Here is a 12,566-nt window from a genome sequence, read left to right on the forward strand (position 1 = left end):
TCCAGGGGCAGTGCCAGGAATCATGGACCATTCAGCTGAAACCAGGATACCTGGAAAGCTTCGCTGACCAACACCACACTGTTGGTCAAATCTGCAAGCTCTCCAGCAAAATGAGTTCTAACTCTAACAGCAGAACTAGGAAGATTTACCAATCAGGACTATAGGAAAGCAGAGTAACAATCCTTGTTGGTGCTGTTATAGAAATTTGGTTGTCATCCAGCTTTTGTAAAGACCACTACCTCCTATTACAAATTATGTTTTCTCTTGGCATCGCCAACTTGGCCCTCTCCTTGATCACCATGTACCTCTCCAACCGTAGATAGTGTCTCCGACTCGTGCACCCCCTTCTCTAGTTGCCCTCTCTCTGTTGGTGTCCCGCAAGGCTTTGTCCTGACCCTGATCTACTCTATTTACATCTTTGGCCTAGGACACCTTATATAATCCCTTCAATGTCACATTTATGCTGATTTCACTTAAAATGTACCTCTCTGGCCCAGAAGCCACCTATCTAGAGTTCCATCACCTATCTTCTTCTTCTACTGCTTCCTATACTCAACATGGAGAAAATTGGAGAAAACATATTCATTATCGTTCTCCATTTCACTCAACCCCTTTGCTAGAACAATCAATCACAGTTAATGGCTCTACAATTTAACCTTTGATTTCACCCTGTCCTTCAGACAACACATTCAATCCCTCGCTGCCTCCAGTTAAAAAACATTTCTCAAGCCCGCTCTTTCCTAAACCATGAGTCAACATAAATGCTTGTACATGCCCTCATCATCTCCCACCTAGACTACCACAACATCCTTCTCTGGCCTCCCATCTGATACTCTTGCAACCATCCAATACATCCTCAACCCCACTAACAGATTAATCTTCCTTTCCCCCTTTTTGTTCAACTGCCCCCCCTGCCAATCCTTCACTGACTACCCATTGCCAAGCGAGTACATTTCAAAATATTAACAATGACATACAAGGCTGTCCACAACCTGTCCCCTCCATACATCTCCTGATGCCTCCCCACACGTAATCTCCAGTCTTCACAAGACCTTCTTATTTGCACTTCTCTGCTCCTCACATCATTGTCTCCAAGATTTCTCCCGTGCGTCCTTCATACTCTAGAACTCTCTACCCTAACACATCAGACTTTCTACCACCATCCAAACCTTCAAAAGCAACCGGAAAACACACCAGAAAAAAACACCCAAAAAAGCTTAAAACCTGCAATAACCCTACTGCCATAACTCTACCGGATGAACAGCTTCCACCGTCACCTACCGTCTCTTTTCCCCTTCCCTTGTAGATTGTAAGTCCTCGCAGGTAGGATTCTCTCCTTCTGTACGAGTGTTTCACTCAGTAAGCTCATGTTTATTGTACTTTATTGTTATATTGTACTTTATTGTATTTATTCAAGTTATATATGTTTTTTTACGTACATCGCCCTGGAAGTTTATGTCTCTATAAAATAATTATTAATAAAAATTTAACTAAGAAATAACTAGAAAACATTGTCAATCAGGACTCTAATAAATCTGGGTGACACCTGACATTTGCAGAGTATTGTTATGATCATGTGGTCCTATGTTCACTCTGAAAATCAACGTCCCCAACGATCAAAGTATAAATACCACAGCCTAGAACGCAGGCGATTTTTCTCTGGGGAACCCAGTAAATTGACATGGTCAGATCCCCTGGCACTCAACACATCACTTCATGATGCCAATGTAAACAGGGCAGGAGTAGAATGACACAATAGACAGGGGCAGCCACAAGTATAATGCTGTCACTTCCGCATGTGCAGAGTTGAGTAACCTGTTTGCTCATGTGAGTCTATAAATTCCTGATACAGGACACTCAATGCTCAGCACTTCCCAGACTCTCTCTACTGCAAGGTGTGAGCTCTAGGGTACAGGACCATGCTGAGGGCTGCGCTGATTCTGCTGGCATTCCTGGACTGCCAGCTTGTAGGTGAGTCCATAGCTGTGCCACCTGGCACTGAGATGACTTCATTTTCTCCTAGTCACTATGTGATTGGTATATATGTGGACTGATCTATAGGTGTACGTTGAGCTATATGTGGCCTGCAGAGTCATTACGCGTCTCCTTTCTAATTTATGGCATTTGTACAGTTATTTTGCTCTGTTTGGTCAAAGTTTATAAATACAGATAGGAATAGAGTAGATCATATTACCTGAGCCAGGTAACAGGGCTGTGTCATAGGGGTTGAAACTGATAAGCACAGCTTGAGGCTTCTTAGTAGGCGAATTTGCATTCTTTGATATGCAAATGTTTCCCAAAAATCTTCTTCAGCTGCCTGAAGAATTGGGGACGTTTTGTGGTGGTTCGGAGAGGTCACCGGGGGTCACTGTCTTTAGTGCTTATTTGTGGTTGTCATCGATTGCAAGCTCTTGGGATATATAACATACTGCTATTCGGTGCATCGAGCATAGTCCCTCATTTCTAAAGGTGGATTCACGCTCGTCAGATTTTGTTGGAGAAATTTCTGAGACTGAAAATTAGTTCCATTCATCTGAATGTGGTAATTTTTTCAGAATATGACGGAACTTCTGCATTTTCTATTTAGATGAATCAAATGTGGAACTGATATTCAGTCACAGACATTTCTGCCACAAAATCTGCCGCGCGTGAATCAACCCTAAGGTCTCTTTCACATGGCAGGATTTTTGATGAGTATTTGGAAGCCAAAGCCAGGAGTGGATCCAAAACACGGCAGATGTACAAATCTCTCCATTATACTTTTTCTGTTTATGTTATATTCCTTCCAAATACTGATACAAAATACTGACCAAAATACCGCCATGTGAAAGTGGCCTAGTGGTATGTTCACATAGCGCGTGTACGCAGCAGAAGAGTGAGGCCTAATTCACACGAGCGTGTTCAGTCTGTGATATACGGTCCATGTGTCGGCCACATTTCCCGAACCGAACACAGTGCAGGGAGCCGTCCTAGTTTGACGATAGGAGTCACTGCCTCGCTGCGGGAAAACTGTCCCGTACTGTAATCATGTTTTCGGTACGGGACAGTATTCCCGCGGGGAGGCAGGGACTTCTAGCGTCATAGATAACTATAACGCTAGGAGCCCGGCTCCCTGCACTGTATTCGGTTCGCGAAATGCAGCCGACATGCGGATCATATATCACGGACCGAACATGCTCGTGTGAATTAGGCCTAAGAAGCAGCGTATTCGACCCTGAACACGCAGGGAAACCAGGCCGAATATTTGACCCAAGTTGTACTTTAATTTGGTGCTTATATGCGGTGGGATTTTCCACTGTGAAAAACGGCTGCCCAAAAAAAAGGCCTATACAATTAACCGTGTCCATCTCATCACATGTGACCGCTCCAGCTTGCGATGGAATTTGTTGCAGAATTTGACTTCCCCTCTGAACTGAATGGGAAAATTCTGCAAAAAATGCGCAGCGAATCTGCATAATAGATCGACATGCTGCAGATTTATATTCGGCACCGCAGGTCAGTTTATGCAAAAATCTGCAACATAGTGTAAACATACCCTAAGGGATCATGCCTATGGACCTGTAGGAACTACGTGTACTGGCATATGGTGCCTACATAGCAATACTTCTAGGGGAGAATTCTCCCATAATATGGCGTGCAATAGAGTATGCCATCACTAACCTCTGTGTGTCTCCCTATAAAATAAGAAAAGAATGGGCACAACCAAACATCAACTTTTCACTAAGCAAAATAATTAGGCAGAAAATGATTTTACAAATTTTTTACTCTATCAACATTACTGTGTCAATCATAGAGAAGAGGTCATTATAGGGAATAATAGGGATTTCTCAGATCCTACAATCTAAGTTCCCGACACGTCAGTATGCGTTTACTGCCTGTATGAAACTTGTACCTGTGCACAGAATAATATCACCGGGATGACTGTACCTATTATTAATTATGATTCATGGGTAGTGGTGGGCAGCGTGGGTACAGAAATAGCTGACAGGTGGGTCATAGCAGTAAATTCGGTCAAATGCTCTTCTATCAGAATACGAATCAAAATTCACCATCCATGACTATAGAATGACTGGGATTTGGAAATGTTTTGGAGCTGCATTGTTGAACTTTGGGATTATATCCCCTCAGGCAACTAGTGCTGTGTAGAGGCGGGTGAAGACAAGCTGGAATTCTCCAGTGTTTTGTGAGGAAAGGTGGGTGCGGGTAAGATATTATGAGGGGATGTTCACACGCTTACTAAAAAACGTCTGAAAATACGGAGCTGTTTTCAAGGGAAAACAGCTCCTGATTGTCAGCTGTTTTTTTTAGCAACTCGCGTTTTTCGCTGCTTTTTTTAAGGCTGTTTTTGGAGCTGTTTTTCTATAGAGTCAATGAAAAACGTCACCAAAAACGGCAGAAAATAAGCCGTGTGAACATACTCTAAGGGTTATTAAAACTGTTATTTCAATGTTAGAATTGGAAATTTGGATTATGCATGCAAATTGGAAATAATAATTGTATAAGGAACTTATTGCACATTGTTTTGTATATTAAAATGTTATTAAAAACTGCTTGTGAAAATGCTGCAATAATTAGTGATCGATTAATGCGGCAGCCAGATCTTACGTTGCATTGAATAGGATCTGTAAAAATATGGTGAAAAACCATTGAAGTCAATGGAGACAAACTGATTAGTGTCTGTTCACACTGCGTTTTCAGTGTAGGGTCGGCGCATGCACCAGGAAAGCTTAAAGACTATACGCCAATGTATCCATAGGGCCCCATTCACTCGGCAGATGGCAAAAGAGTGTCCTTTCGGCATCCGTCGGGCTGGTATTGTTTGTCATACATTTTTTCAACTGTATGGGTTAGGGTATGTGAACACGTAGTGACCAAAAACGTCTGAAAATCCAGAGCTGTTTTCAAGGGAAAACAGACCCTGCTTTTCAGACGTTTTTTGACCAACTCGCATTTTTCGCTGCGTTTTTCGCGCCGTTTTCGCAGCGTTTTTTACGTCCGTTTTTGGAGCTGTTTTCATTGGAGTCTATGAGAAAACAGCTCCAAAAACGTCCAAAGAAGTGTCCTGCACTTCTTTTGACGAGGCTGTATTTTTACGCGTCGTCGTTTGACAGCTGTCAAACGACGACGCGTAAATGACAGGTCGTCTGCACAGTACGTCGGCAAACCCATTCAAATGAATGGGCAGATGTTTGCCGACGTATTGTAGCCCTATTTTCAGACGTAAAACGAGGCATAATACGCCTCGTTTACGTCTGAAAATAGGTCGTGTGAACATACCCTCAGTGTAGTCAAATACAAAATGTATAGGCTGCAGAATTGCTGCGGACCCACGTGTAGCGGAAAAACCCATCCACATGTGGCGGAAAAATTTGTGTGGAAATGATTTCAATGTCAATTCTGTCACGGATTTGTCCGTGGATTTTACCTTTTGCAGTGCTTAGGCTACATGCTCACGTTGCGTAATTTGGTGCAGAAAATCCGCATAAAAACTACAAATAAACGCAGGTAATTCCGTAGGTAAAATTCGCACCTAATAGTGTGTTTTTGTATGCGGTTTTAGGTGCGGTTATATGCTGCGGATTTTAGTGCGTTTTATTTTTTATTAACTTGTCAGATACAATTCTGAGATAGAAACGCAAGATAAGATGACATGCTGAGGAATTTGAAACACGCACCGCAGGTCAATTTACGTTCGGAAAAATTCTGCAACGTGTAGATGAGACTACTTGAAATCTCACATACTTTGCTGGTACTGTGTTACGCTGCGTATTTGCCGCAGGAAAATAAGTGCCGCAAATCAGCACGAAATACACATCTAGTGCATTTGGCCTCCGGGTGAAATGTGCACCAAAATCTGCATCAAATTCCACATGCAACACATGCAGATTTCAGCGCAGGTTTATTGCGGATTTGCTGTGAAATCCGCAATGGAAAAAAGACTGATGGCTGCGGACTCAGGGTCTTGGGGTCTATTCACACTGCATTTGCAGTATACGTTAGAGGTATATGTCAGAAGGTCTACGTGTTTTTACTGGATGTCTCTTATGGAAACTTTGCAGGGTTTTCGATGCTAATAATTTGACAACTACTGTATTATAAGATTGGTACCCCAATATATCTATGACCTGTCATCATGTAAGCCGGGATCATATCGTGACATATTGTTGAACTCGTGAAAATGAAAGAGATGTGATATGTATAATGGTCAAATAGTCCTGCCGATAGTGAGAGGGATCAGTGTACTGTCACGGCTAGAAATATAGGAATCCAAGATTGAATCCGTCAATAATAATGGGTATCTATGGCTATGACTGTCTGTAGTGTCAGACTGAGGGTATGTTCACACGTACACGTCTGTAACGGCTGAAATCACGGAGCTGTTTTCAGGAAAAAACAGCTCCGCAATTTCAGACGTAATGGCAAGTGCAGGCGCTTTTCGCTGCGTCCATTACGGACGTAATTGGAGCTGTTTTTCCATGGAGAATGGAAAACGGCTCCAATTACGTCTCAAGAAGTGACAGGCACTTCTTTGACGCGGGCGTCTTTTTTATGCGCCGTATGTTGACAGCGGCGCGTAAAAAAAATGACCGTCGGCACAGTACATCGTAAAACCCATTCAAATGAATGGGCAGATGTTTGCCGACTCTTTGGAGCCGTATTTTTGGACGTAATTCGGGGCTAAAACGCCCGAATTACGTCCGTTAATAGGGTGTGTGAACCCAGCCTGAGAGTGAAATCTGTATCCACTCATATAACGGAGCGAATATGTTGTGTGAACATTTTTTAGATGTATGGCCACACAGGCAGGTGACTGTATCTCATATCTGTATAGTGATTGTATAGTCATCAACTGACATTAACTTTTATTTTTTACTTCGCAGCATCGAATGGATTACCTGAAGGAGAAAATTACCAGGTGGTCGTTCCTGAAAAAGTCCATTCCCAGCACAAGCGAGACACCCAGGTACTTTACATCTGCTGCTATTATTGTCCTTGGATGTGCCGCCCATACAGGCTGATCTCTCACTGTAAGGTTACGTTCAGACGTGCCGGATAATTTCTGCAGCAGATTTTGGCACAAATTTGCGGCACATTTGCATATGAAACATACTTTTTTTGCGGGTATAGCAGCGGATTTGCTGCGGGCTTCACTTTATCAATTGCAAAGAGTAAATTCCACGGTGAAAATCCGCTGCCTTCCCGCACAAGAATGAGTAGGCCGAGAATTTTAAAATCTGCAGCAGAATTTTTTTTCTTTTATTCCGGATTATTTTCGCTACATGTTGATGGGGTTTTTAAAGCTCCATCCACATGTATTGTACTGTAAATTGCTGCGGATTGGCAGCAATTTTACATATGGATGTTGTATATACAAACAAAGCCGTCAACACCATAGCAGTGGTCCCCAAGATCTCAGGGGTGATCTGACTGGTTGGATGTTTTTGTCCTGATGTTCACCCCAAAAAATAAGTTTTCTCATTGCCGTCTGGCGGCCGCTTACCTTCTCCTATTGATTGTTCCTTAATAACCTTCTAATGTCTATGTCACCCACATATTTTCTATCTTCTTAATAAATGGGGGCACATAAAGGAGCTTTCCCGTTCTTCATAAATAAAGCTCTGCATCTTTCTAATATACTTTGTGTTTCATTTTCTCACCATTTTCAAGATCTCTGTTTGCTGTCAGTGGATAAACTATTCTTGTTCATGGCTAGAGACTGAAAAGCTGTCCAGGCCTAGTCCTGCTCAGACAACAGCAACGTGGATACAACTGTATTCAGTCTAGAAAATCCTCTGTGAGCTAAATACATCACAAGAACACAAACCTTTCCTGTCCTTATATTTTGCTACAATGTGTCGTCTTGGAATCCAAACAGTTTAGCTCACAGACTGGATACAATTGTAGCAAACTCTCAGCTGAAAGAAGGACAAGGTCTGCACCAGCTATAGCCTCCGAATATAAACAAGAATGTTTTTATCCACTGATCAAAAAAAAATCAAAACAATTGCTAGACAAAGTTTCATAACTTTTCATTACACAAAGATTAAGCTTTATCTACAGAACATAAAATAATAGAAAACCTTTAATCATAAACTGTTGTATTTCAATCTATTGTATGGCATAGGAATGAAGATTTCAGATTATCACATGCGCCAATGTTCTGCCTTTGCAGTGGTAAAACTACAACTCCCAGCATGCATCATGTTGGCGACCCTGGCTTTAGAGGAACCAACGAGCGCCATTCTCTTTTCCCCACCAGCCTCCATTAGCTACTATACAATACAAGCTGTACCGTTACTAAACTACTGTATATACGTCTTGTCTAGCTTCACTTCTGAAAGTCGACCGAATCCATTCATAGGAAGGGGCTCACGGGGAGGGCCAAATTACTGCACAAAAATGGACCGGAGGCGATCCTATGGCCACATTAGCATGTTAAAAGAAGGTGTTAACACTTACCCATTGACTGCCTGGGGAGGGTTTTGTGAATGGTATATAGGTGCCACCTTAGTGAGATGGTTCTGCCTCCGGTGAATTTTTGAGAGTTCATACAATATTAACTCTTAGTCCTCATCATTGGTTGTAAAACATGATTGATAAGGTTTGCTCTACTTGGACACTCTAGAACCTCAGTTTTGTGACAGTCTTGTCCAGGCTTGGACTTTCTCACAAGATACTCTGTTGGGTCCAGGCTGCAACAATGGCCCCCGAAGGCCCAGCAGAACCATTCAGAGTTTACTTTAATGCCAATCACTTGCTACTAGGGTCTATTTTTTAAGGGTCAAGTAATCTATTTCAGATTGCTAACAAAGTTTACAATGCAATTAAAAGTGGACATCTACGTGTTCCATAAAGATGGTGGTTGGGCCCAAAGAATACTAGTCCAACACTGGTCTTGACAAAAGCAATCAAGGCTAGAATTAGGTGTGTGCGATCTGTGCTCCCCATCTGTCACTACTGAAGGTGACCAATAACCCTGATGCCCTGGGTACCCACTCCAACACCCCGATCCCACACTTCATGTCCGAAGGCATGGGTAGCTTCATTTTCTGGTTTACTGATCGGATAATCTTATTTTGGCAACTGTCGTGATATTCTATCACGAGATGTCTATGCTATGTGTAGTCACCCAGTGGTCATGATGTGAATTGCAGCCTGTCGAGAGTTTTTTGCTAGCATGTCGCGATATTGTATTGAAAGGGATTCATGAGGAATTGGTGTCATTAGCCAATTTCAAGCATAGGTAAGATTGGACACATCTGTGATACTGTCCAGGATAGACGAAGATCGATTTAATTTAGCCGTCACCAAATGTTATAGCTGAATTTTTCATGCCCTGATACCAGTAGGAAAATCCTGTGCCATAATGTCTGCTAAATGAAATGCAGATTTGCTTCTATTAGTAACGTGACTCAAAAGCTGTGAAAGTTATTATGTGTGACAAGTTGGTTGACCTACTTAGCCAGGCATCTCATACTCAATGTGTAACTCAGGCCTACACTATTACAATCATGATGGACCTTAAAGACTATATTGTTTTTTATGGGACCAGTAAGATTGTGACTTACAGTAGGAATGGGGTATTTTTATTTATGTTGCTGTTTTTTCTCTTTTCTGCCCAGAGCAAGTATCCGGACCTGGTCCAGTACAAGCTGCATGTGGATGGAAAACCCTTACTTCTACATCTGGAGAAGACTGAGTGAGTCCCGGCCATTGTTACTAGGCTTATCTTGTATTATAGTCACGTCTGCCAGGAAAGAGGAGATGGCGCGTTGTGTTTGTCTACACTTGTGGATCAATATTTGCAGTTTACCATTACAAAAATGTATATTCTATGTAGACATTTGCATAGTTTTACTGCCATCCTGCCTTGTTTTATGGACTGACCTAAAGCTGGCCATACAGACATAATATTTCTGCATGTTGTAACCAGTTGGGGGGCGCTGTTTGGGGAAATAGGTCCACCTTTTAAGGGCCTGTTCACATCACCGTTTCCCTTCCGTTAGCTCGGTTTCCGTCATTATTGAGTTCAATGGAGGTTTTCGTTTGCCTTTGCACTGAGGGGCTAACCCGATGGAAACCTTCGACGGAACCCCTCAGGGGAAAGAGACGGTGATGTGAACACAGCCTGACTGTGACACGTAGTTTTTAATAAAAAAAATTCTGTGCTGATTAATTTCTTAATGAATCTTTATAAGGGTCAGCGCTCCGTATTTCGGAAACAGAGCTCCAGATCCCCTTCATATACATAGATTTAAAGAGTACCTCCAATTATACTGACTATATATAGAACAAATATTATTGTGCAGGAGTGATTCTGCTTTTTACTACATCACGGACTGTCTATAGTCTATGCTGCCGGATACTCATAACTCTGCAGTAGGAGAGAGTCCTGCTTGTCTCTATAACTCCTTTATCCATAACGGACGCCAGCGATGTCGGATCCCATTACATTCCACAGCGCTGGCGGACATTCTGGATATGGGAGCCATGGAGACGAGCCGGATGCTCTGCTTCCTAATGCAGAATTATAAGCCACCAGCAGCATGGACTATAGACTTTCCGTGCAGTATGTAGAAGCAAAATCGCAAATACATTCTAGAAAAACGATTATTGTGTACACTTCTGTACTGTAATTATTTCTCTATATAATGTCAGTATAATTGGAAGTACTATTTAAAATGTAACACTCTGGCTGCCACCACTAGAGGGAACTCAGGAGTTACCTGCTTACCTAAAACAGAAAGCAGTAAGCTCCTAGGCTCCCCCTAGAGGTTATTGCAGGTAGTTGGACGTTTGCGCTTTGACAGCTGCTTGCTGTCAGTGCATGGAAACATTCTTGTTGATATTCAGAGGCTAAAAAACATAGAAATAGGAATATAGATAGGAATTTAGGTACAATTGGAATTTGCTACAATTGTATCCAATCTGGACAATCATATGTGAGCTTAGGATCCAGCCTGACTCTTTTAACCTTCACTGATACATTGTAGCAGAACAGGAAATAGACACAGGGAGATGTGCTGCCGACAACTATAATATTTTTAAAAGTTTCTGCCTGGTACACGACACGTCACTAGTGACGTGCCGCGTGTGGGCTGTTCTGTTATACAGCCAGGAGCGTGCATGCGTGGTCCCTGCTGTTCTCTCGCTTGTCCGCTTGTCAAGTGAGAAAACAGCAGGGACCGCGCATGGGCGTTCCTTGCTGTATAATAGAACAGCCCACACACGGCACGTCACTAGTGTACCAGGCAAAAACTTTTAACAGTTTGACAACGTGATAGGTATACAACTGGTAAAGACAGCCAAGAGAGTGACGCCACCAGTCCTTTGCCCCATGGCAGCATAGGAAATCGGGCCAATTTTGATACAGTAAGTGCATTACAAATGTAATCACATTCCGAGTTTAAAAGCACTGACACATAAAAGTTTTATCTCGGAAAACCCCTTTAAGGCCTGAAGACTGGAAACCTTTGATACATTGAGGTCCGGCACATCCACAAGCTGCAGTTACTTCAAGTAGAACATCCTGTAGAATCGCTGACCCGGATATGCAGAAAATTATTATAATAGCCATTATATTACAGATGACGTTTCCATTTGCCGGGGTTGGAGTGGACCTCTTAAAAACAGAGCGCCGCCGCCGTCTATCGAAATTGATAGATGCCTGTCTGTTTTACACGGACAGGGATAATACAGAAGTATTGCAGTGTATTATAAATGCGATCGGACCATCGCATATTGAAGTCCCCTAGTGGGACTAGTAAAAAAGTGGAAAAAAAAGTTTAATAAAAAGTGAAAATAAAAAGTTACACTTATTTGGTATCGCCGCGTCCGTAACGACCCCAACTATAAACTTATTACATCATTTAAACCGCACGGTGAAAGTAGTAAAAAATAAAATAAAAAAAAAACATTCAAAAATTGCTGTTTTCTTTGAATCCAGCCTTAAAAATAATGTGATAAAAAGTGATCAAAAAGTCGCATCTACTCCAAAATGGTATCAATAAAAACTACAAGTCTTCCCGCAAAAAAAAAGCCCTCATACAACTGCATCGGCGAAAAAATAAAAACGTTACGGCTCTTCAAATATTGAGACACAAAAACAAATAATTTTGAAAAAAAAGTGTTTTCACTGTGTAAGTAGTAAAACATACAAAAACTATACAAATTTGGTATCGTTGCCATCGCAACAACCCGCTGAATAAACTTGTGTTATTTATACCACACGGTAAACGGCGTCGATTTAGGACGCAAAAAACAATACCTTATACAGCTATGTCGACGCAAAAATAAAAAGTGTATAGCTCTTTGAATGAGACGATGGAAAAACACAAAAAATGGCTTGGTCATTAACGTCTAAAATAGGCTGGTCATTAAGGGGGTAAATGTGCGGCCATCTTTAATCTCTGTTGTTCATGTGGAAGAAATATAGAGGTTGTAGATGTGGTGAGATGAGAGAGATGACATAGTTAGTACCGCCCAAATCCTGCCCCCTTACCGTATGTCTTTTACCTGTCTACAATGGTCTCCCAAAGGTTCAGATATAGGAAAGAGTGTCATGT

The 12,566-nt window shown here is 41.9% G+C and overlaps 1 protein-coding gene across 1 annotated transcript in view; it reads left to right on the plus strand.

The window, feature by feature from the left end:
- Nucleotides 1-1,860: 1,860 nt before the first annotated feature.
- The window catches only part of LOC142748342 (zinc metalloproteinase-disintegrin-like VLAIP-B), a 57,710-nt gene continuing 47,004 nt past the window's right edge, over nucleotides 1,861-12,566 (plus strand). The window contains 4 exon segments of the mRNA XM_075855429.1: nucleotides 1,861-1,897; nucleotides 1,900-1,971; nucleotides 6,882-6,964; nucleotides 9,624-9,700. Coding sequence (XP_075711544.1) covers nucleotides 1,861-1,897; nucleotides 1,900-1,971; nucleotides 6,882-6,964; nucleotides 9,624-9,700 — 269 coding nt within the window.

Source organism: Rhinoderma darwinii, chromosome 3 (assembly GCF_050947455.1).
Source record: "Rhinoderma darwinii isolate aRhiDar2 chromosome 3, aRhiDar2.hap1, whole genome shotgun sequence".
NCBI lineage: Eukaryota > Metazoa > Chordata > Amphibia > Anura > Rhinodermatidae > Rhinoderma > Rhinoderma darwinii.